We start from the raw sequence: 25,088 nt of genomic DNA, 5'->3' as shown, positions 1-25,088 counted from the left end.
ACAGGTAACCATCAGCTTTTGGAGAAGGAACGCTAAGGCGTCTATCATCAAAACATTTAAAATCATCATATTTGTAATATTCTTTTGAAACATGTATTACACGCAACAATGTAAGTTTTTATTATATTTATGATGGTTGTGTTTACTTTCTTTACAATATTCAACTGTTATGATACTACGTGAAGTCACCCACCCCCGAATGTTTCCGCCATTCTGGTTTGGGGGTGTGACACAAATTAAGCCAAGAAATCCGAAAAATCTGCCAGACCCATCACCACCTCGTGGTGATCAGGTAGAGTCCAAAAAAATGATTTTTTCAGCTTTGAACAAACAACAATTGCATCAACTAACAGAAAACACCCATGGATCTGTTACCACTATTGGGATTTATGTACTCTAACATCCTTATGGTGCACATACAACCCTAATGCTTTGGATCTTAGTTTTCTCTAGTTATACATGCAACAAAAATTATCCAAAGCATGAAGCCTACAACTAGCATACAATTTGATATTTGAAACATAAAATCAAGTTAGATGAATACCTCTATATTGTAGCTTGAAGAATTTGGCCTTTCAAGAGCTTAGGACCCCAAGTGTGATGCCTCAAACAAGTCACAAACACCATGAACAAGTGGAGGATAATGAGAGAGATGTCATGAAGCACTAAAATCGGCTAGGGTTCAACTAGGAATCATTCCACCAATTTTAGGTGGATTAGGGGTTACATTTATAGTGTGGAATTCCTAGGGTTTCAACTTGTAACCCCTAATCCACTCCCTTCGGCCTTTAATCCAATACTCCATATGATAAGCCCTTTGGACTAACTCTTAGTCCATTATAATCAACATGGATCATTAGCCCAAACTATATGTAATACCGATTTACCTAATCAGTCCCCATTAATTTAATTAGTCTCTTTTGATCACTGAATTAATTCCAAATTAATTCTTGATCAAAAGGCTGGATCAAGAAAAGGGGGTACTACGAGCCCTCTGCCTCACGCATCTAACCAGTTCGCGTGGTTCACCGGTTCCACTGATTAGACCCTTAGAGTGATTCAGTCGATACAAAGGTGCACTTGAAGTGGGGGGGGGGGGGTGTTGTCCCTATTGGGATGGGGCCTTCCCCATAAGGCCCCACCGTCGGGGCATAAGCGCCCTCTTGCTACCCATATGCGAGGCGCCATCTTAGCCTTCCTTGACCAGGATCGCTCCCACACCTATAACGTTTGTGATCGACCTCCTCAACTGTGTATCGATCGAAAGGCGGGGCGGCACAGCCCCTAACCAAGGGAGTGGTTACGTCCAGTATGTCCCCCCTTATTCCCGACATGCTATGGTGCCCTGGGGTGGGTAGGAGCGGGTCGAGTCCAGGTATTTTTCTTTGACGTTACATGATCAGCCGCCGATGAACGCATGTGCAAAGTAAAGTTCATTTGCCATGACCCCGGCCCCGACATAGGAATGAATACCCACGGTGGTTGTGCATTATGGCGTAACGTAATAGGAAGACTTGTGATTTGGCGAGAGTTCTTGATGAGGGCTGATCCATTATAATAGAACGAAGTGAAAAAGTTGCCGGAATTTCAACAGTGAGTTCCTGGATGATATACGGATTAGAACCGAGACAACCGATGCCTCAAGCCCATGGTTTGTCTTTTTTCCGACATGCAAAATGACTCGCCCTGTCTTTCTTATCAAATCTGAGAGCACCCTATCCCCTCCTTGCTGAGCGACCCGGCATTTTCGTTTAAATATAGGCCGGCTGGCTTGGTTGCTATTATAAAATACCGGGTGGCTACAGGCTCAGGTTGCTAGTTGGCTTAGTATTGCATTGAAAGATGGTAGTTGCTTCTTCACTCTTCAAGTAGCTGAAGCTTCTGTTCAAGTCAGGAATAGGGGTTGATAAAAGTAAAACTTTTCTTTTGAGATTAGGTTAGTGTTCCGTTTTTTCGGATGCTTTTACGTTAAAGAGAACTGCAAGAATGAGAGGGCAGAAACGATGAATGGGAATTGACAAAAGTCATTCGAGAGAAATTCTTTCAAGGACGACAAAAATATCGGGAGTCTTCCTTGGAAGATCACGAAAGGATGCTTTCCGCTTTAAACGAACAAGGAAAATCCGCAAGTTGTTCCAAAAGACTCCGATATAATAGTTCCTATTGGCATTGGAAAGAACTTTTGTCCCTTTTTGATTTCCGTTCCAATATGAGTTCTCGAAGATCTTCGTTCGAAAAAACCAGCTAAGCATCATTGGCTTGGTCAGCCTTTACCTGACTTTAGAGAAAGAACCAATTCGAAGGTAGTTGTAGTTTGCCCGGGAGTAGTTGCCGGAAAGGTGTCACCACCCGGGTAGTACGCCTGGAACAAGAAGGTTCATCGTACAATTTCGACGATTACAAAAAGAAGCTTTCCGGTTGGAGGTGAGCTAAAATGGAATGATGGGGATTGAATTGCCTGGAAAGCTGGTAGGGTTTGGGGCGAGTTGTGGGCTACATTAGATATGCGTTGAAATGACGAAAGCTGAGATGGAGGGCTCTCTCAGACGTTTCCACTCCTGCCCCTGCAAGCGAAGAGGTTTCAAGATACCAGTCGACCGAGTGAAAGTGAACAGCTCCGAGAAAATCTTCTAGAGAGCGTACCCTTTGTTTGAAGGTCGACCACTACATAGAGAGATCCATATAACAGTCATGAGCGATAGCGAAGCCTAGAGAGGCGGAAGCAGTAGCTTCTAGGACGAAGTCGAGCCACTAGTGGAGTGGCCAAGGAGGCCTTGATCTAAGGTAGCCGAAGGAGGGAGTTTTACTAAGCTTTGCTAAAAAAAGTTGCAAACTTAAGTTCCGAAACTTTAGTCTTAACTTCGTTTAGTCAGAAGAACTTAGAACGACGGTAGCAGGGCGAAAGGCAAGGTCACATCCTGCCGTCATAGCTTGCCTCCCATTGCTTCGTACGAGACAGAGAAAAAAAAAAGAAATATAAAAAGAAAAATGGAAATAGTGAATCAAGATATATACTATCCTCTATCCAGATAGATAGGCCCCTATGAGCGACTATGCCGATCTTTAGATGTTTTGGCCACGACACTTCTTACTTGGTGTAGCTTGTTACATGGGTCGTGAGTGGGAGCTTAGTTTCCGTCTAGGTATGCGACTTGGATTGCTGTTGCATATTCAGCTCCTGTTGCAGCTGCGACTGCTGTTTTCTTGATCTACCCAATTGGTCAAGGAAGCTTTTCTGATGGTATGCCTCTAGGAATTTCTGGTACTTTCAACTTCATGATTGTATTCCAGGCTCAGCACAACATCATTTCCTTCTCCGCGCCCGCTCACGCTTCACTGACCTATCGCGTGGTAAAGAGAAGAAAGTATGAAAGAATAGTAAACAGAGCACACCTCAGAAAGATTATAAATATGAGAAATCCCCCTTTTTTTCGATAAGAAGGAAATGAAGAACAGGAATGAAACGAAATAACGCCTTACCAATTAAATAATATGATTTCATAATTAATATACTATACTTATCATATATTAATAAATCACAAATAAACTCTTTCTCAAATATCCATCCTATCAGATTGTTCTGGTGAAGGCAACCCGAAATGGACCATGCTACTTTCGGGTCAAGTACATACCAATTATAGTTATGGGCTTAGACAACTAATCCCACAATATTCACATATTAATGTCCATAGGATCATCAAAATATCCAAGCATTTTTCAAGTTATCTTGACTTGAAACTCTTCATCCTCAACCTTCCACTCATCAACAAAACACATAAGGTGAGTTCATAGCCCTACATTTTCGAGTTTTTACAAGTTTTAGGGGGGGGGGGGGATACAAGTTATGTCACTAAAACATTGTCTAAACTTAAAGATCAACTTTACAGAGAAAAGTTGTGATCTGTTCACGGATTATTTTACCCATCTTAAACTTAATATTTTTCAAAACTGTACAATATGAAAATAATTCAGGTCTATACCTTTTTAAGGACTACTCACACGCATTCATACGATTTTCTACAATTTATGGTGATTTTTACAAAACTGCCTATCATTTCAGAACAGTTTCGTACCAGTCTGTGAAAATGAACAGTTTTACGCTGCTTAGGAACCACTAAAGGTCAGGGTAAAAATTATGGACAAAGTAGACTCATTTTCTAAGCTCTGAGATTTTACGGATCCAGATTTCGACTTACGATGATTTTTCTATAATATTTCTATGAACATGGACAGAAAAGAATAAAAAACTAGAAAATAAAAATGGACATTTTTATACTAAAGACTCACGTAGTTGTGCTTGACATCAAATAATTATTATTGTGAATCTTTAACACTTTTGTAACATGTTGAGCAAAGTGTTACAAGTCGGTGTTCTAGAATTTTGTAGACCGATCAAGAAGATTGTGGAACAAGTAATAATCTACCAGGAGTCCCTAGAACGACCTAGAATTCTCTAGGACGCAAAAAGTATAACAAAGAATTATGTAGAAGTTTGTATATAGATAAGGACCTTGTAAGAACGATCTAGAATACTCAGGAATATACGAAACCTAGAAACTTTTGAGGAGGTGTAGGTTTCCTATAAATAGGGGGAGGACTCATTTGTCCAAACCATCGAGAAGTTCTCTTATAAGAAGTTAAGTTTTATAAAGAAGCTTTCTTTCTAAGAAGTGTTTCTTGCCGTTTATCTTGTTTCCTTAAATCGTTAATACATTGAAGCCATTGAAGTTAGCCTGACTTAGTTGGAGAAAACACTAAGTGGCGCACGGTTATTGAACCATCCCGTGACACGTGGTATCAGAGCTTGAAGTTTTTGCAAGCAAGAGAACATATCTATGGAAGGAGGAAGTAGTGAAGTAGAAAACGTGCCCCCTGTCGTTGAGGAGAAAGGAAGAAAGTCCAAGAAGAGGGACCAATCGATAGATGCCTTGGCAAGCTTAGAAGGACATAAATTAACGTCGGTGAGATCCTTAAATGGAAGGATACCGTCGATCATCGGAGATCATCGGTGTTATCAAGGAAGAAGCCAAAGTAAATTTGAAGGAGATCATCGGTGTTATCAAGGAAGAAGCCAAAGTAAATTTGTGCAAAGCTGCAATTGCTGGAGGAGCTGTTACAAAGATGACGCCACACATCGATGCACCTAAACCCTTGAAGTACGGAGGTAAGCGTGACCCCAAACTTCTTGAAGAATATTTCTGGTCTGTAGAATGTTATTTCAATGCAATCGGGGTAAGGGACGATACGTCTAAGATAGACACGGCTGTTCTATACCTATGTGAGAACGCCGCCCTATGGTGGAGGCGAAAGCATAGCAACATAGAAAAAGGGCTATACACCATAGAGACTTGGGATGAGTTCAAAAGGCAACTCAAGAAGCAGTTTTGTCCCTATAATGCCGAAGATGTAGCGATGAAGAAGCTTTGGGGATTGAAACACGTGGGGTTGATTAAAGATTATGTTGCAGAATTTATAGCTTTAATGATTGAGTTACCTGATTTACAAGAGAAAGACAAGTTATTTTATTTCCAAGATGGACTACAATCTTGGGCTTATAACGAGCTCAAGCGAAGGAATGTCCAAGATGTTGATGAAGCTTTCACTGTTGCAGAAGACCTTATGGACTTCCGAAGAGATGCCCCGATTATGAGGAGTAGTCGGGGAGATAAAGTCGTCCAAAGGCCGTTACCAAGGGAAGATAGACCCGCTGTCAAAGCCTCAACTTTCAAAGGAAAGGCGGTCGATGGAGGAACTCGTAAGGAGGTAAAGTGTTATTTATGTGACGGTCCCCACCTAATAAGAGATTGTCCCATGAAGAAAGGGATGAAGCACAACTAAGCTCGATGCATGTTCTCAACTCGGTGGCCAAGGAAGAGACAAAACCAAAGAAGGGAGGAGGCCTTATGTTCGTGACAACAAAAGTAAACGGAGAAACCACAAGAGCCCTAGTTGATACAGGTGCGTCTCACAACTTTCTTGCTGAAGACGAAGCAAAGAAAATGAATATTCAATATATGGAAGAGAAAGGATGGTTGAAAATAGTAAACTCTCCATTTGAGCCAATCCTTGGAGTCGCTCATAATGTCCCTATCGAGATAGGAGAATGGAAAGGCACCATAAAATTAACAGTAGTCCCTATGGACGATTATCTTATGGTGCTAGGAATGGAGTTTCTAGACAAAGTACGCCCTTTTTCTTTTGAAGATCAAACCGTGCGTCTCACCAAGGGCTATACGATTCACATCGTACCCTTGGAAAGAAGAAAGACAAAATCTCGAATCATCTCCGCCATGCAATTAAATAAAGGACTCCGGAAAAGCGAAACGACGTTCTTAGCAACATTAACAGAAGAAGCTGAACTCTCCAAGTTGGAAGTTCCAAAGAAAATCAAGAAGGTTCTAGAAGAGTTCAAAGACTTAATGCCACCTGAGGTGCCAAAAAAGTTACCACCAAGAAGGGAGGTCGACCACGAAATAGAACTTAAACCCGGAGCCAAGCCACCAGCGACGTATCCCTATAGAATGGATCCACCGGAGTTAGAAGAACTAAGACAACAGTTAAAAAACTTACTAGACGCTGGGTTCATTAGACCTTCCAAAGCCCCGTTTGGTGCACTGGTGTTATTCCAAAAGAAGCATGACGGTAGCTTAAGAATATGCATCGACTACCGAGCACTAAATAAGGTAACTGTGAAAAACAAATACCCCATACCTTTGGTAGCCGATCTATTTGATCAACTAGTAAAGGCACGATGGTTTTCTGTCACACCCCAAAACCGGAACGGCGGAATCGTTCGGGGGTGGAGGACGTCATGTATAGTATCACAACAATGAATAGCAGTAAACAAGCAACAACATCATCCATTGCTTTAATAATATAATTTAATACAAGTGTGTTCTGTGAAGTGTAATAAACACTAAAATGTAAATCAAAATAAAAGATGAGTCTTGAACGAGCTCCATCTTCTAAAAATCTGGCACCGGTACCTGTCTACTGGTGACCTGAGAATACAAGTTATTTTGAAAGAGTTGATCAGCTTTAAAGCTGGTGACATCATAAGTATTTTAGTGTCATTGTTTATAAGGAAGTGCTTGTAAGTATGTGATTTGTAAGTACTTGTAAATGTTTGTAAAATGTTTGTAAGTGTTTGAATCTCCTAGAAAACCCTATGTTCTCTAATAAATGTAGCCTTCTACCAAGGCATCAAATGTTTGTAAAATGTTTGAATCTCCTAGAAAACCCTATGTTTTCTACGAACAGTAGCCTTCTACCAAGGCATCAAATTTTTGTATGTAAGTCTCTTGTAAGAGTATGTATTTTCCCAAATCTGACTATCATTAACCAAAAATATAGTTTTTACATTACTGTTCATTGTGTGAAGGTCACAAAGTGAATGCAATGGGGAAATAAAATAGTACTGTAGTGTTGTATTAAGTAACTACTGCTGTACTAACTACCTTAAACCAATTGTTATTTAAAGTACTATGTGATCTGCCTGTACCATACTACCGACTAGAAACACGACGATGTAAGACGTCGGAAGAAATGACGTTTGGCACCCGTAGACTTGCAAGTCCCACTGTAGTGAGCAGCAAGGTGTAGGATAGTCAATCCAGTATAGATCTATACACAAACTCAACGCTCTCCACTTAAGTAGATTATGGATACAAATGGAGCCATGACAGGTGATGCCATGCCCCGTTACGTGGCTCACATAACTGCAGTAGTGTTCTGGTATATGTATTGTGTGTACTAGCTGTATTGTATGTTCTCTCTCTGTCTAGTATGTATGTATGTTCTCTCTGTTTCTCATAATAGTATGTTCTCCTGTATAATGTATAGTATGTACTAGCTGTATTGTATGTTCTCTCTCTGTCTAGTATGTATGTATGTTCTCTCTGTTTCTCATAATAATATGTTCTCTTGTATAATGTATAGTATGTACTAGCTGTATTGTATGTTCTCTCTCTGTCTAGTATGTATGTATGTTCTCTCTGTTTCTCATAATAGTATTTGTTGACTCATGTATGAACTGACTCATGGTATGTTTCATTGTTCTAGTAATAGTATTAGTAACTTCCTAAACTATACCTATTATAGTTTACTAGCAATGTTGTTTGTATGAATGAACATGTTTGTATACCTTTGCTACCCAAAGGTATTGAATAGAAAGAAGGAACTTTTATATCTATATACATATACATAATATATAACTAGGATTCAAACGACCTTCGGACAAACAACCGATACCCTAAGTCCACAACCAAACAAGGAACAGGAGGTAAGGTGAGCTATCAGTCCTAAGTCCTTTCAATCCTACTTATATAACTATATCTATATAGATACACATTTAACAAATATAATTTTAAAAGAGTTCAATAAAAGTATTTGACATGTAAAAGAGTTTATAAAACAGTTTGTAGTAGTTTGTTTGATAACACAGTTTGAAAAGTAAGAAATCCACTTGTTTGGTAGTTATTAATCACATGTGATTGACATAATAACTATAATAGTTCAACTTGTATTCCCCCCCCCCCCATAAAAGCATTTAAAATCATTTAAAAGGTTGATTAAGGGGGTATGAACTCACCTGTAGTGAGTGGTTTGGATGAACGGATGGTATAGGATGCTAAGTGTCAAGTGAAGACTTGAGTACACACACAGATCCTATTTAACATATATTGACACATATATGTATCCAATTAGTCAATTAACAACTAATTAATCAAATAAAGACACCCTAAAACATGGATAACACTTTGATTCAAGTGCTAGGAGTACATTAGGGTTGCATCTAAGGGGTGTAGGGCCTCTCAAAGGAGTTTATGGTCCAAATGGTAACAACTCATGAGTTTACGGCCCATGGTCATTTCCCTAAGAGTTTACGGCTGTAAACTCATGGTATTAAGTACCATTTTGTGTTTTGAGGTCTTATAAGTCATAGAGAATTATCCTTACTTCAAGTCTAAGCCTTAGGAAGCATTAGTGGCACAATGGCACCACTTTATAGAGTTTACGGCCCATGGACCATTTCTCTATGAGTTTACAGCCGTAAACTCTATGTGTTCTTGATCTTTTTGATGTTTAAGGTCCTAAACACTTCAAGGAAGTGATCTAGACTAGTATCCAAGGCTAAGGAAGGGACTAGGGCTCACTTTGCCCCATCTATTAGGGTTTACGGCTCAAGAACATGTCTTGGCCGTAAACACCTTTGATCTTGTGTTTCTTTGTTTTTTCTAGTTGAATAAGACGTGGAACAAGCCTTATAACACACTAGGGTAAGAATACTTACAATAAAGGAGCTTGAAAGGGTGTTCACGGCCCAAGAACACTAGTGTGTGTTCTTGGTGTTCTTGGTGAAATGAAGAATGCTTGAAGATCTAAACAAATGGAATGATTTCATGGATAAAATCATGTAAGATCACTAGATTAAGGAAGAGATCAACTAAACAAGGAAGAAAACACTTACTTTCTTGAAGATTTTGAAGAAACTTTGGATGATACTTGAGAGAGAAAGGGTTCTAGACTTGAAAATGTGAAAAAGAGCTAAAAATGACTAAGTGCCACTTATATAGTCCTTAGGGTTTACGGCCCCAATACCATTTGGGTCGTAAACTCCAAACTCTTGGAGTTTTGGAACTTAAATGTTGCATACTTTACCCTAAAGTATCCTCTCTCTCCAGTTATCTCTTGCAGTACTAGGCTTTAGAACACTCAAATGACTCCAAAAAGCCTAAAAGTTAGCAGAAATAGTTTTGACTTCTATTGAAGTGAATGGTTGTATGGAATAGAAATTTCGGGTTGTCACATCATCCCCCCGTTAGAAGGTATTTCGTACCGAAATTAGAGTTTAAGCAAATAAGTAGTTACAAATAACTAGTAAAAAGACAAGGATATTTCAGTTTTAATTGACCCTCGCCCTCCCAAGTGAATTCAGGTCCTCGCTTGGCGTTCCAGCGAACCTTCACTATTGGGATACGACTTTGTTTCGTTTGCTTGACCTCCCGGTCCATGATCTCCACAGGTTCTTCCACGAAGTTGAGGCTCTCGTTGATCTCGATCTCGTCGAGTGGGATTACAAGAGTCTTGTCGGATAGACACTTTTTCAAGTTCAAGACGTGGAAGGTAGAATGTACGTTTACTGAGTTCACGGGGTAAGTTGAGTCTGTAAGCTACAGGGCCGATTCTAGCGAGAATCTCGAAAAGCCCTACGTAACTTTTCTGTCGGACACTAGAGGCTTTCAATCGTCCACTAATCTGAACGATCCTCTCTATTGATGTCCTCTAACTCTAGATCGTGTATTTCATAGCTAGCTTTGAGGGTTTCCAACTGATGGAAGGCTTAGGTAATGACCTTACCTCGTTGCATCAAAATGCAACTGAGCCCTGGATTTGGATGCATCGCCATAGACTACAAAGTCTTCTATTCCTTTTTGGATGGGACAGTATTGGCGTGGTGCACAATGCTCATTTTAGCGTTTGGAATGCTCTCTCCTGTTTCTCTTCCCAGTCAAAGGCCACACCCTTCTGGATCAAAGTTGTAAGGGGCTTCGCGAATCGTGAGAAGTTCTGAAAGAATCTAGTTTAGTAGTCTACGAGACCTAGTAATTTAAAATTTTCTGTAGGTGTCTTCGGATCTGACCATTCTCAATGGCCTGGATTTTGGAAGTGTCTACATGAATTCCCTTTTCACTAACAACGTGACACATGAATTTGACCCTTCGAATCCAAAATCGCATTTAACGGAATTTCGCGTAGAGCTTCTCTGATCGAAATGTTTCCAAGACCTGCTGAAGCTATTGACTATGCTCCTCCTTACTATGAGGGTAGATAAGTATGTCATAGATGACGACGATGATAAACTGATCCAAGTAAGGACGACACACCTTATTCATTGAATCTATGAATATTGCGGGTGCGTTTGTTAATCCGAACGGCATCACTACGAATTCGTAGTGCCCATAACGAGTTCGGAAGGCTGTCTTCGGGACATCCTCCCCGAGCACTCGTAGTTGGTGATATCCGGATCTTAGATCGACTTTTGAAAAGAATATCGCCCTTTTACATTTGATCAAATAATTCGTCTATGCTAGGCAAAGGGGTACTGATTTTTGGTGGTTAGCTTGTTGAGCTCTCTGTAATTGATGCATATACGAAATGATCAGTGTTTCTTCTTGACGAACCAGACCGGAGTTCCCCAGGGTGAGAAGCTTGGTCTTATAAAGCCCTAGCTGAGCGGTTCGTTAAGTTGATCGGACAGTTCTTGCATCTATTCAGGTGCTAGACGATAGGGCGGTTTGGCTACTGGGGTAGCCCCTGGGACTAAGTCGATCCTAAATTCGACTTTATATTGCGGAGGAAATCCTGGAAGTTTTCTGTTCTATTTGAATCTTTTGTCTCGATCGGTGGGAAAGGCATCTGATTGTCTCCTAAGTTCATTCACATGGCAGTGCAATCACTCGTATTCTGGAACAGTCTTCGTCTTGAAGTTCTTTTCTGGAAGCCATATTTGTTTCCTCAACCACGGCTTCGCATACACGAGTCGTATATAATTAAGATTGAAAAGGCCGTCGAATAACTGACTCTTCTCTAAGCTCATATCCAAACAAGGAAAGAAATTAAAGCGGAATCATCAATTCTAAGCCTGTAGAACCTTGATTTTATATACCACTCTTGTGTATACATTCCTCAGCGATAGATTAACCGTATGGACCTTCGGATCGAACTTGACTTACTGCACGAATGGTATTCCGGGGATGTTTCTTCGGGAAGGATACGAAACATAAGATACCCTTTGCATGAGTATCTCGGAGTTCTGGAATGACGGTTTCGCTAGAAAGGAGACTATGGGGAAAAAGGATTTTCGCACGAGACTGGCATTGTGAGGATCGAATTGACTCTTGTTACATGATACTGTCGGACTATTCGAAATAAAGGCGTTAGATTAGATTATAACGGTGTTACAAAAGCATAATGGTACAACCTAATAGAGTTTCAGTACTTTAGCTTATCTTACAAGACTGCTGCTGTGAATAAGGTATACTACAAAAGCAAGTACACGCAGCACGAGAGTCCCTTGACTGACGGGATCTCGCAAAAATACGACTCGGGTTGCACTAATTTTTAACAGCTTATAAGTCTAATATAACTAACACGCCCTAGAATTTTAACGTGGGTCCGGTGTAGTCTCCCCCTCAGCAGTGATCCTTAGAATCTTCCCATCTGCGCCAGAGTTCTTTGTTATTGGACAATCCTTCTTGAGATGTCCTATCTCATCGCATAAATGACAAATCAGGCTTGCCCCAGCATCGGTAGTGGAAGTGAAGTGTCGAATCGGAGTTATGTGGACACGAGTGCTTGTGTTGCTCTTCCCCTTTGGAAAATTCCTTTTATAGTGTTCGGTCTCACCACAACCATAACAAGTCGGGCTGACCCCGAATTTAGTGATTTGGAAGACGGTTCTTGCCGGCGCCCTACAGACACTAATAGTGTGCCCCATTTGTTTGTAATTTATGAATTGCGGATCACTGCAAACTCCTGTATGATGAAAAGTACACTTTATACACTTCGGGAGTTTTCCCTCATATGGTCTGAACGGTGTTGAAGTGGCAGGGGTCGCCACTTGTTGCTGTTGTTTAGCAATCTTTTGAGATTGTTTGCGCTCCTGGTAGGCTTGACGCCTTCGTTTCTTACCCTCTGCTTTGCGGCTTTGGGTGTTCGTAACAGTTATCATTTGTTGATTTCCCGGGTGGTTACAACAATTTGAACTGTTAACACCTTTTACAGCCTTGCTTTCTTTATTAGAGTTGAGGTGTGCAAGGACAGCTGTCACGGCAGCTGTTACCGCTGCTTGGAAGGTGGCAGCGTCTATATGAAGGATCTGGGTTGTGTCGTTCGGCGGATTACCTCTAGGTGACGACATGTTTCTGCTATTTGACAAGAAAAGGAGTTTGTGAGTGATTATGGTCGGCCCTAGCTGTATTCTACTCACTCATGTAAATGTAAAGTTTTCGTTTTGTTAAACTGTTCTCGATGGTTTGACCTACATCCCTATGATGCAGTACTGGAAAAGAGTTAAAGTAAGTTCGGAGAATGTTCACTAGACAATTGCTATTTTGAACTAGGCTATCATTGGTTGGTGGATAATCGGATCCAACCTTTGACAAGAATTGGAAGAAATCCTTGAGCTAATTCACCATAGCTCAACAATTTGACGAAGTGAGTGTTTAGATAGGATTCTAACGATAGCAAAACGAAAGTATTTGAACAAGTATTGGCACAGAAATTAGCCGACTGTCAATATCATTGATATTTAAGATGTAATACGCTGGGAAAAATGACCTTGGAGTAGGTCTTACATCATATCCGAAGTAGAAGAGTTTTGACAGCATAAAGGCCTAACTACAAGTACTTAAAGTACAGGGATAGTTACTTAGAAAAGTGGTACTTAGAGCATAGATAGGAAGACTATTCTTTCAACCAAGGAAATAAAGGTAGAATATCTCCTACTGGTGACGGTTATCCCTTGGGTGAACCCTTAGTTCAGCCAGCTGACGCTTCATATCAAGTAGGTGCCTTTCGTACACCCTTTGGCGTACTCGGAGCTCTATGACTTCAGCTCGAGTTTCAGCTAGCTCTTGCTGCAGAGTCTCATGGTCTCCCCTAGATCTCTCACGAGCATCTTCCAGACGAATGGTGCAGATGGTATGCATTCTCGCATTGGCGTCAACTTCCGTGATTCGATGGAGAGCTGTCCTGCCCTGAATCTCGTTTCGGGCCACTCTGCGGACCATTATTGGCAAGACTCTGTATGCTGAGCCTCCTTCGCTCAGGTCATAAAAGCTTTGGTCTCCGTTGAATGGTATGGGCTGATTCTGCTCTTGGCTCCATGTTTCCAAGCTTTCCACCCATGGAGGTGTCGGGCCTTGAAAAGCCGGACGAGGGTTAGGATTTGGGACAGGAGCCATCGGGGGTAGGTTCTCAACTTCAGGCTCGGAGTCAGAACCATCTGCAAATCCTTCAGCCTGGTGATCATCCACAGGGATTGGGTGATCATTTTCTAGCTCTGCTTCAAACCCTCCTCCATTACCTTGGTTAGGGAAGTACAAGTTACCATGGGGATGGAATTCAGCCATGTTATCTACGCGAGAAAAGGGATATAAGAATTAAGCACATAAGTAGTTTATGTTGGGTTTTGAGCATTCTAACACTCTTATGGTGTACATGCAACCCTATAAACCTTGGATCTCTGTTTTCTGTATTATACATGCAAATATTAACTATTCCAAGGTTTCATCCTAACTAGCATATTATGAAGCACCCATACTACAAAGTTCTAGTTAGATGACATACCTTTTGATGTAGCTTGACGTCTTCAAGCTTTAAGAGCTTAGCCCCAATAGTGTGGAAGCCTCAAATGGAATCACAAATCACCAAAACACCTTGGAAGAACTTGAGAGAATATGTATGCACACTAAAATCGGCCCACTCTTATTTTCACACACTTGTGCCAATTTTGTGAGCCAAGGACCCCTTTATATATTATGGAGGATTAGGGTTACATCCATGTAAACCCTAATACCCATGACCTTTCATTTACATAGGATCCATGGGTTAAAAGCTCCATGGACCATCCATGAAAGCTTAGCCCAACCTAAATGAACTTGGCTCATTCCATATATATAAGAGTCCATATTTAATTAGTTCTTTTTGATCACTTAATTAATTCTAAATTAATTCTTGATCAATACTAATTAAATAATATGATTCCATATTAATATATTAGAACTTATAATATATTAATATAAATCATAAATATACTATTCTTAAAAGACTATCCATATAAATTGTGCCGGTGAAGTGCAACCCAAATGGACCATGCCGGGTCGGGTCAAGTACATACCAAATATAGTTATGGACTTAGACATTAATCCAACAGTTTATAGTAACACAAAATACTCCTATAGTATTTTAGGTTTATGTTTTGTTCTTAGGTTTTCGTTGTGGTATTGTTGGTAAGTTTTTAGACTTGTTGCAACCTCACAACCACACTTAGGTACATGCTAGTCACTCCTCGGATAATATAGTTGATCAGGCTATATCTTCCCAGATTTGACTATATGTCTCTAAGTCTACTTGTGCTTCCCAACAATCGTAATACTTTTGTTCTGTCCTAGTGACACTGATTTTAGTATGAATGCAGGTATGTATACTTGGTTAAATATTTTATTATTTAAAAGTATAAACTCTTTATCAGAGTATTTTTAAATCCCGCTGTGTTTATAGTTCGTATATCTTTTATGGGTTGATATACTCGATTCACTATAAACAATGCTCTGATACCAATCTGTCACACCCCAAAACCGGAACGGCGGAATCGTTCGGGGGTGGAGGACGTCATGTATAGTATCACAACAATGAATAGTAGTAAACAAGCAACAACATCATCCATTGCATTAATAATATAATTTAATATAAGTGTGTTCTGTGAAGTGTAATAGACACTAAAATGTAAATCAAAATAAAAGATGAGTCTTGAACGAGCTCCATCTTCTCAAAATCTGGCACCAGTACCTGTCTACTGGTGACCTGAGAATACAAGTTATTTTGAAAGAGTTGATCAACTTTAAAGCTGGTGAGATCATAAGTATTTTAGTGTCATTGTTTATAAGGAAGTGCTTGTAAGTATGTGATTTGTAAGTACTTGTAAATGTTTGTAAAATGTTTGTAAGTGTTTGAATCTCCTAGAAAACTCTATGTTCTCTACTAAATGTAGCCTTCTACCAAGGCATCAAATGTTTGTAAAATGTTTGAATCTCCTAGAAAACCCTATGTTTCCTACTAACAGTAGCCTTCTACCAAGGCATCAAATGTTTGTATGTAAGTCTCTTGTAAGAATATGTATTTTCCCAAATCTGACTATCATTAACCAAAAATATAGTTTTTACATTACTGTTCATTATGTGAAGGTTACAAAGTGAATGCAATGGGGAAATAAAATAGTACTGTAGTGTTGTATTAAGTAACTACTGCTGTACTAACTACCTTAAACCAATTGTTATTTAAAGTACCATATGATCTGCCTGTACCATACTACCGACTAGAAACACGACGATGTAAGACGTTGGAAGAAATGACGCTTGGCACCCGTAGACTTGCAAGTCCCACTGTAGCGAGAAGCAAGGTGTAGGATAGTCAATCCAGTATAGATCTACATGACAAGGTACGGATCATTTGAGTTCTTAGTAATGCCCTTTAGTTTAACCAACGCACATGACAAGGTGCGGATCATTCGAGTTCTTAGTAATGCCCTTTAGCTTATAGCAGCTGGAGACGAACCGAAGACGACGTGCATGACAAGGTACGGATCATTCGAGTTCTTAGTAATGCCCTTTAGTTTAACCAACGCACATGCCACATTTTGCACCTTGATGAATAAGATATTCCACCCATTCTTGGACAAATTTGTGGTGGTGTACTTGGACGACATCATAGTGTACTTAGAGTCTCTAGAGGAGCACGTTGAAGACCTACGCTCGGTTTTCAAAGTACTTAAGGAAAACCAATTATATGTAAAAGCAGAGAAGTGTTCCTTCACCCAACCTGAAGTATCATTTTTAGGGCATAAAATTACGGATGGGAAGATCCATATGGACAAAGAAAAAGTGCGCGCTATCAAAGAATGGGAAGCACTAAAGAACGTTTCAGAGCTACGATCATTCTTAGGCTTAATTAATTATTGTCGAAGGTTCATATCCATCTACTCGTCTAGAGAAACACCGTTGACAGAGCTCCTAAAGAAAAAAACGACTTGGCAGTGGACGGAAAAGTGCAAAAAGGCCTTCGATGACCTGAAGAAAGTTATCATGGAAGAGCCAATCTTGAAGTTACCAAATTATTCCAAACAATTCCAAGTACAAAGTGATGCTTCTGAATTTGTTGTCGGAGGGGTATTAATACAGGACGATCACCCTGTGGCGTATGAAAGTCAAAAACTAAATGAGACGGAACGAAGATATCCAGTGCACGACAAGGAGATGGCAACCATTATTCATTGTCTTTATGTATGGAGGCATTACTTACTTGGAAGCCGATTTGTAATCCAAACAGACAATGTTGCCATGAGTTACTTTCAAAATCAGAAGAATCTTAGTCCCAAACAAGCTCGATGGCAAGATTTCCTGGCTGAATTCGACTATGTCATGGAGTACAAGCCAGGGAAGACAAATGTGATCGCGGATGCACTAAGTCGCAAAAAGGAGTTTGCAAACATCACAACAATAACCTGCGATCTTTCTGAACGAACTAGAGAAGGATTAAGCCACGATCCACTAACCAAGAGTTTAATGGAAATGGGTACGCAAGGGAAAACCAGGAAGTTCTGGGTTGAAGACGGACTTTTACTCACAGTCGGAAATCGTATGTATGTTCCCTGGTGGAATAGCTTAAGGAGAGAAGTCTTAAGAGAATGCCATGACTCAAAATGGGCAGGGCATCCAGGGACACATCAAACGAGGGCAATCATAGAAAAAAGTTACTACTGGCCAAAAATGCGAGATGATGTTGACACTTACGTACGAACTTGCCTTATATGTCAGCAAGACAAGGTTGAGCAAAGCAAGCCAACCGGCTTGTTAGAACAACTACCGATCGCCAAACATCCTTTGGAAAACATTACAACGGATTTCATCTCCGCTCTACCCACATCAGAAGGATGCGGCTCGATAATGGTGATTGTAGATCGCTTCTCAAAGTATGAGACTTTCATTGCTGCTCCACGAGATTGAACCGCCGAGGAAGCCGGCCGATTTGGGGACTTCCTCGTAGCATTATCAGTGATCGAGACCCGATATTCACAGGAAAATTCTGGAAGGAGTTATTCAAACTCATGGGATTGGAGCTCCACTTCTCGACAAGCTTTCACCCACAAACAGATGGCCAAACGGAAAGGGTGAACCATCTTCTAGAAATTTACCTTAGGCACTTTGTTAGTGCCAATCAGAAGAACTGGGCGAAGTTAGTAGACGTCGCCCAATTTTCGTATAACTTCCAGCAGAGCGAGGCTACTGGGCAAAGTCCCTTCCAAATCATAATGGGACAACAACCATTGACACCTCAAGAGTTGACTAAAGCTTATAAAGGGACTAGCCCACCCGCATACAAATTTGCAAAAGGATAGAACGAAGAACGTGATATAACAATATCATACTTAACAAAGGCAGCTAAACGTATGAAGAAATGGGCATATATGAAAAGACAGCCATGAGAATTCTTAGTGGGCGACGAGGTAATGGTCAAATTCCCACAAAGAATGTTTAAATCCACCCGACAAGTGCACAAGGGTTTAACACGAAGATATGAAGGACCATATCAGGTGATACAAAAGGTTGGGACCATATCATATAAGCTAGACTTACCATCACACTTGAATGTCCACCCTGTATTCCATGTAAGTCTCCTTAAACCTTACAATAGAGACGAAGAGGACCCTTCTAGGAGTGAATCCCATCGGGCCCCAGTTGCGAACGTGATCTCCTTTGATAAAGAAGTAGAATAAATTCTATCCGATAGAGTAATTCGCAAAAGAGGATCACCAAAATGGAATGACTACTATGTTCGATGGAAGGGACAACTCGATCGGAATCCAGTTGGGAACGAGAAAAAGATTTGTGGCAGTTTAGAGACAAGATCGAAGCGTACAAGTCCCAGGCTTGACGAGGACGTCAAGGACTTTAGTGGGGGAGGGTGTCACAAGTCGGTGTTTTAGAAATTTCTAGACCGATCAAGAAGATTGTGGAACAAGTAATAATCTACCAGGAGTCCCTAGAACGACCTAGAATTCTCTAGGACACAAAAAGTATAGCAAAGAATTATGTAGAACTTTGTATATAGATAAGGATCTTGTAAGAGCGATCTAGAATTCTCAAGAATATATGAAACCTAGAAACTTCCCTTTGAGGAGGTGTAGGTTGCCTATAGATAGGGGGAGGACTCATTTGTCCAAACCATCGATAAGTTCTCTTGTAAGAAGTTACGTTGTATAAAGAAGCTCTCTTTCTTAGAAGTGTTTCTTGCCGTTTATCTTGTTTCCTTAAATGGTTAGTACATCGAAGCCATTGAAGTTAGCCTGACTTAGTTGGAGAAAACACTAAGTGGCGCACGGTGATTGAACCGTCCCGTGACAAAAGTGTATGATTATATAGTAACTTATATATATGGTTATTGCATGCTATTTTATTATCATGGTAAAGTGATAATCATACATATAAAGGTTTTTCATCACTACAAAACATTTATGATAAACTATAATCGGTATAGTTTATGGGTATTTTACACTATGAATTTACTATGGAAGCTATTATTCCACTTACAAAAGGGTTTTTCATTTACACTATACGTAAACTCGTTGAATCAAATTTTGTGATCCAAAATCTTCACGTACAAATCAGTGTACCTACAAAAGTCTCGTATTATAACCTGAGTCTCATGTAAGAGAGCCTGATGGTTGTGTATAGATCTATACGGGACTGACAATCCCACACTTAAGCTGCTTGCAACAGCTAGACCGGCAGGTCTGGGGTGACAAATGTCATAACATTCTGACACCTGAATAACGTTGTCACAGGCCATCTATGTCATTAGCACGGTTATAATAACTCACATGGGGAAACGACGATACATAAAGTTTACGGGGATACATTCACTCAAACGGTTTTATATAATTTAAAACTGCATATACTATTATAAGTATGGAAAATACTTGTACATTTGAGTCTTTGGGTTTTTAAGACTATAACTCATTTTTAAAGGAAAATATTGGATTTTCTTGAACGAACACTATCCTTTTATAAAGAAAGGCTTTCAACTCTACATACAAACGCTTATGAACTCACCAACTTAATTGTTGACATTCTTTCATTACTTGTATTCTCATGTAATCACCAAAACAGGTAACTACCAGCTTTTGAGGATGGGACGCTAAGGCGTCAGACAAATCATTTTTATCATTATATTGTAATTGATTTTGAAACATGTAACTCATGAAACAATGTAACATTTTCAATTATATTTTTGATGGTTGTGTTTGCTTTGGTCACTATTATTCTCTATGTTGTGATACGATACATGAAATTCATCCACCGCGGGACGTTTCCGCCATCCTGGTTTGGGGGTGTGACACTATGAGTTGTGGTACAAGAAGAAACCAAACTTGGGATATTTAAAAGTTTGGGGATGTCGAGTCGTTGTTAGATTGACTGAACCTAAAAAGAAAATTTTAAGTGAATGATGTATAGATTTCATCTTTATTCGATATGTTAAGCATTCCAAGGCCTATAGGTTTTTTTGTTTTAGAGCCTAATAATTATGTTTCTGTAAATAATATCATAGAATCAAGAGATGTTATACTTGATGAATTTTTTTTTTCATATATACATAGTCCAAGGGACATACTTCCTAGTTCTAGTGGAAATAACAAAGAAGATGACGTTGTGCCTAATTCTAAGGAATCACATGAGCTTCAAAGAAGCAAGAGTGAAAGGAAAGCTAAATAATTTGGATATGATTTTCAGCTTTATTAAGTTGAGGGAACTAGGGATGAAATTACAAACAAATATTCATATTGTTTTAGAGTTGAAGAACATCCTAAAACATTTGATGAATCAATGAGATATCAAGCTGTAGCTTTTCAGACAGAAGCTATAAATGATGAAATGAATTCTATCATAAGAAATAATACTTGGGTTTTATCTCATCTTCCTCATCGGTGCAAACCTTTTTGTTGCAAGTGGATTTTTAAGAGGAAGATTGTAGAGACCCATTTTTATACGAACGGTGGATGCGAAAGTAAGATATCTCGAGATTAATCGTGTTTTTGTAAGTATGAACACGAAGAACATATTATGAGTTCATGGAAGAAGGCTAAGAACAAAGAGAGATAATAATAATATTGCATGAAGATCATGGTGGGAGAGAGAAACTCTCCCATGGTGGGAGACATCCCACCAACTCTCTCTCTCTCTAGAGATTACATTGTAAGAAAAGTGCACATAATAAGAAATGACCATCTCTCCCTTTATATAGGAGGGAGAGACAAATACACCAACAATACAATAAAGGGAAAAATACAACCTAACTATCACTCATTATTTGTAGAGCATTTCCATGCTCCAACATTCTCTCCCTAAATGCTTACAAATGATGAGAGATACAATAAGTGATACAAGGCTATAATACAGTAATCCGACTAGCAAGTGTGGTAATAAAATGAAACATAGTGAGAACCAAATGCTGAAATGTTTCTGAAACTCTGAAGTGTCTGTGAAGTCTAAAACTGGCCATGAATCTCTGAAATGAAGGTCTTCGGCTTCAAGGCACCACCAATGAAGCAGAAAAAATAAGATCCAAATCTTCAAACCAGTCATAATCACCCGAAGAAGAAGGTCACCATGAGCAAGTAGAAGATCCAATAAAAGAAACACTTCGGCTTCAAAAGTCTAAAAAACATCTCGAGTTCTCGAATCATAATACACCGAAATTCTTAAAAGAATAACCTGCTAAAAATGTGAAGCATCCATAAAATGAAGTCCGGATAAAAATAATGTGAGTCCAAAAACATGGTCCAGCAATGCCAAAAATTTGATCCAAGGATCAAAAATAAGTGCCACGTCACATTGCCAAAATAATCTTCGTCTTCAACATATCATAAATCCAAACTCGTGAAACCATAAGATCTGAACCAGATGCGAACACAAAATCATCATGTGGTAGAGTCCGAATAATAAATAATCTGAATCGGAAAACATCGAGTAATGCCAAAAATTTGATCCGTAAAGACCAAAAATAAGTGCCACATCGCATCACTAAATAAATAATCGTCTTCAGAAGTCTTCAAAATCCAAACTCAAACAATCATAATAACCAAATCCAGATGATATTCTGTCCCTATTTTTGATAACCAATGACCGGATATCAGAAATCAACAAATCATCAGATGGAGAGTGTCGGATACCAAGAGCTAAGAGAAGCTTTCCCTAGATGTATGACGGGTCTCGATAAGGAACGAGAAAGAGTAAAAGAGATACTCTTGCGGTCATGAGAAGGTAAAGTCCACTTGCTTAAAATAAGCAACCAAGTCATAATAATCCCATAGTGTGAAGAATGCGGAACAACTTTGTTGATCAATAGCCGTTGCGGTGCAAACACCACCAAGAATAATATGAAGTCCGACTGCGGTCGGAGTAGTCTTCCAAATAACCGGCATGAAGTGAACCAATGTGACAATCCAAGGTTCGGTTGTGGCAAAAATTGGTGTAAAAAAAATTGGTGTAAAAAAATAATTGGTTTTAATAAAAAAATTGGCTAAATAAAAAAAATATGGCTGAAAAAAAAATTAATTCAAAGAAAAAAAATAATACAAAAAAAAATGGCTGAATAATAAAAAAAATGAAGTTTAAAAAAAATAAGAGGGTTAAAAAAAGAAAGGGGGAGGGCTGATGAGAGGGGATGAAAAAAAGGAGGGGAGGGGAGGGGAAGAGGAAGGAGGATGGAGGAGGGGAGGAGGCTGAAGGGAAGAAGAGAAAGGGAAGGAGGGCTGAAGGAAGAGGAGGATGCTGAAGGGAAGAAGAGAAAGGGAAGGAGGGCTGAAGGAAGAGGAGGAGGGAGGCTGGTTGCGGGTCTAGGAGGTTGCAGATCAGAGGTGAGAGCGGTGGTAGATGGGTGCGGACGGAGGCTAGGTAGTGGCTGCGGATGAAGCTGAAGTGGACTGCGGTAGGCGAGGAGCAGCTAGGCTGCAGTGCGAAGAAGGTAAGTTAGCCTGCGGTCCGAGACTGCAGTTGCGAGATGCGGTCCGAACCGAAGTGAAGTAGGCTGCGTCCGAAGGGAACTGGCGAGTGCCTGCGGATCCGAGCTTCGGTCCGAGGCTGCTGTCCGGCCAAGAGAGGAGGACTTCGGTTAGCAGGAAGCGGTCAGCAGGGAAGGGAAAGGAAGGCTGCGGGGAGGCTTCTTAGGAGGCTCCGGTAGGTAGTTTTTGGCTGCGGTTCTGGGCGCCGAGAAGGGCTGAATATATGACGAAAAATGTTATTTTTTCATGAAAAATGATACTGTAGAGGCCATTTATTCATATTTTATTGAGGGAATCTTTTATAAAGCATTTTAAGTCAAAAAGTGGTCTTGGGAAGGCAAACATGAGGAGTGTGCAGGAGGTTTTTTAGGGACAAAAGGTGATGGGATTTGTCAAAGTCACATGGTTTTAGCTTGGGAAAGCAAATAAAAGTGAATTAGTCTTTACCCAAAAGAGCAAAAAAAAAGGACAAAGTGCTTTTCACAAACACAATTTACGTCCAAATAGTCTTCAACATTAGATTCACAGTAGGAAAAGTTAGAAGAATAAGAACTTTATACCTCTTGTGAAGAAAAAGTTGCTAGGAAAAAAATAAAATCCACTTCTCTTGAAAATAAGCCCTTTAAATTTGTGTCTTCTCATCCAAGGAAAAAGAGCTTCCTGGAACAAATTCTTCATCTTTTCTAGACCACAAAATAATTTCTTCACCAAATATTCTTCATTTCTTCAAAAACAAAAATAATAGCTTTTAAGAACATTATTTCCAGTAGAAATTTGAACAAGCAGCAGCAGCAACAATTTATTTTTACTAAGATTTGAGTCAACCCAGAAGATAGAACTAAGAACGAACTCATAAAAAAAAATTCCAGTTTGAAACCCGAATTTTTTTTCTTGCAGAAACACGGAAAAATCACAAGATAATCACTGAACGAGAGTCGTTCCCTTGAACTAATCGTGAGATCTTCAAGGTACGGCTCTGATACCAATTGTAAAGACCCATTTTTATACGAACGGTGGATGCGGAAGGAAGATATCTTGAGATTAATCGTGTTTTTGTAAGTATGAACACGAAGAACATATTATGAGTTCATGGAAGAAGGCTAAGAACAAAGAGAGATAATAATAATATTGCATGAAGATCATGGTGGGAGAGAGAAACACTCCTATGGTGGGAGAGATCCCACCAACTCTCTCTCTCTAGAGATTACATTGTAAGAAAAGTGCACATAATAAGAAATGACCATCTCTCCCTTTATATAGGAGGGAGAGACAAATACACCAACAATACAATAAAGGAAAAAATACAACCTAACTATCACTCATTATTTGTAGAGCATTTCCATGCTCCAACAAAGATGAAAGTTGATGGATCAATTGATAAGTTCAAAGCTCAATTTGTTATTCAAGGTTTTAAACAAAAACCTGGGATTGATTACTTTGATACTTATGCATATATTGTTCAAATTTCTACTATTAGATTGTTGACATGAAAGGTAGAAACCATGATGATTTTTCAATTTTTTTTAAAGTTGTAGCATAATGGGGAGGGAGAACTAAAATAGTAGTGTTGGAGGGGAGAATTATGATTTGGGGATGACCATTATAGTCGACAGTGTTGGAGGGGAGAATTATGATTTGGGGATGACCATTATAGTCGACTGAGTGAATAATAAAGAAAAGTAACAAAAGTTAGAAAAAAATAGATAGGATAAAACAGTAATTTCATATCTAAACGTGAAACAAAATGGAATTTTAGGACCAATCACCTAAGAAATTAAAATCATATGAGCCATCTCCGTTAACAACAAAAGTTAGGACAAAACGCATGAATTTGAAAAACCACGTGGATCATTTTTGCAATTTTGTTAATATATTATATAAAACATTAAATCTATAAAGAAAAGTGATATAGTTTGAAATTTGTTCACTGAAATCGTTCGACCATTAGAACTTTTACCTTATTTTTTAAAAGAAATTTACTAGAAAAAATATATTCTTCCAATATATTTTTGCAATATAATTTTGCTATATTATCGAGAAAATATAAATATAGTGTAATTCCTTAATATATATATTTTTTAAAATAGATAAAAATTAGGACTCTTCACAAATTAGCCATAAACCAAGACGATGCTAACTTGTCTGCAATTTCGGGCCTCATTTGTGATTTCGGCATGATCTATAATTTCTTTTTGATTTATGAGATGACAAAATCTCAAATAGAATTTCTCCATCTTCGGTTTACTCT

General features: G+C 39.3%; 1 protein-coding gene across 1 annotated transcript; it reads left to right on the top strand.

Annotated features, from left to right (window-relative positions):
- The first annotated feature begins 5,843 nt into the window (after positions 1 to 5,843).
- On the top strand, positions 5,844 to 15,980 carry LOC145112734 (uncharacterized). Its single transcript, XM_079048867.1, has 2 exons — positions 5,844 to 6,683; positions 15,969 to 15,980. The coding sequence occupies exons 1-2, from the start codon at positions 5,844 to 5,846 to the stop codon at positions 15,978 to 15,980; spliced, it is 852 nt and encodes a 283-aa protein (XP_078904993.1).
- Positions 15,981 to 25,088: the final 9,108 nt, after the last annotated feature.

Source organism: Lactuca virosa, chromosome 5 (assembly GCF_052849685.1).
Source record: "Lactuca virosa cultivar CGN04683 chromosome 5, Lactuca_virosa_CGN04683_v6, whole genome shotgun sequence".
Taxonomy (NCBI): Eukaryota; Viridiplantae; Streptophyta; class Magnoliopsida; order Asterales; family Asteraceae; genus Lactuca; species Lactuca virosa.
Note: the sequence above shows the minus strand (reverse complement) of the source record. Positions and strands in the feature narration are given on the sequence as shown.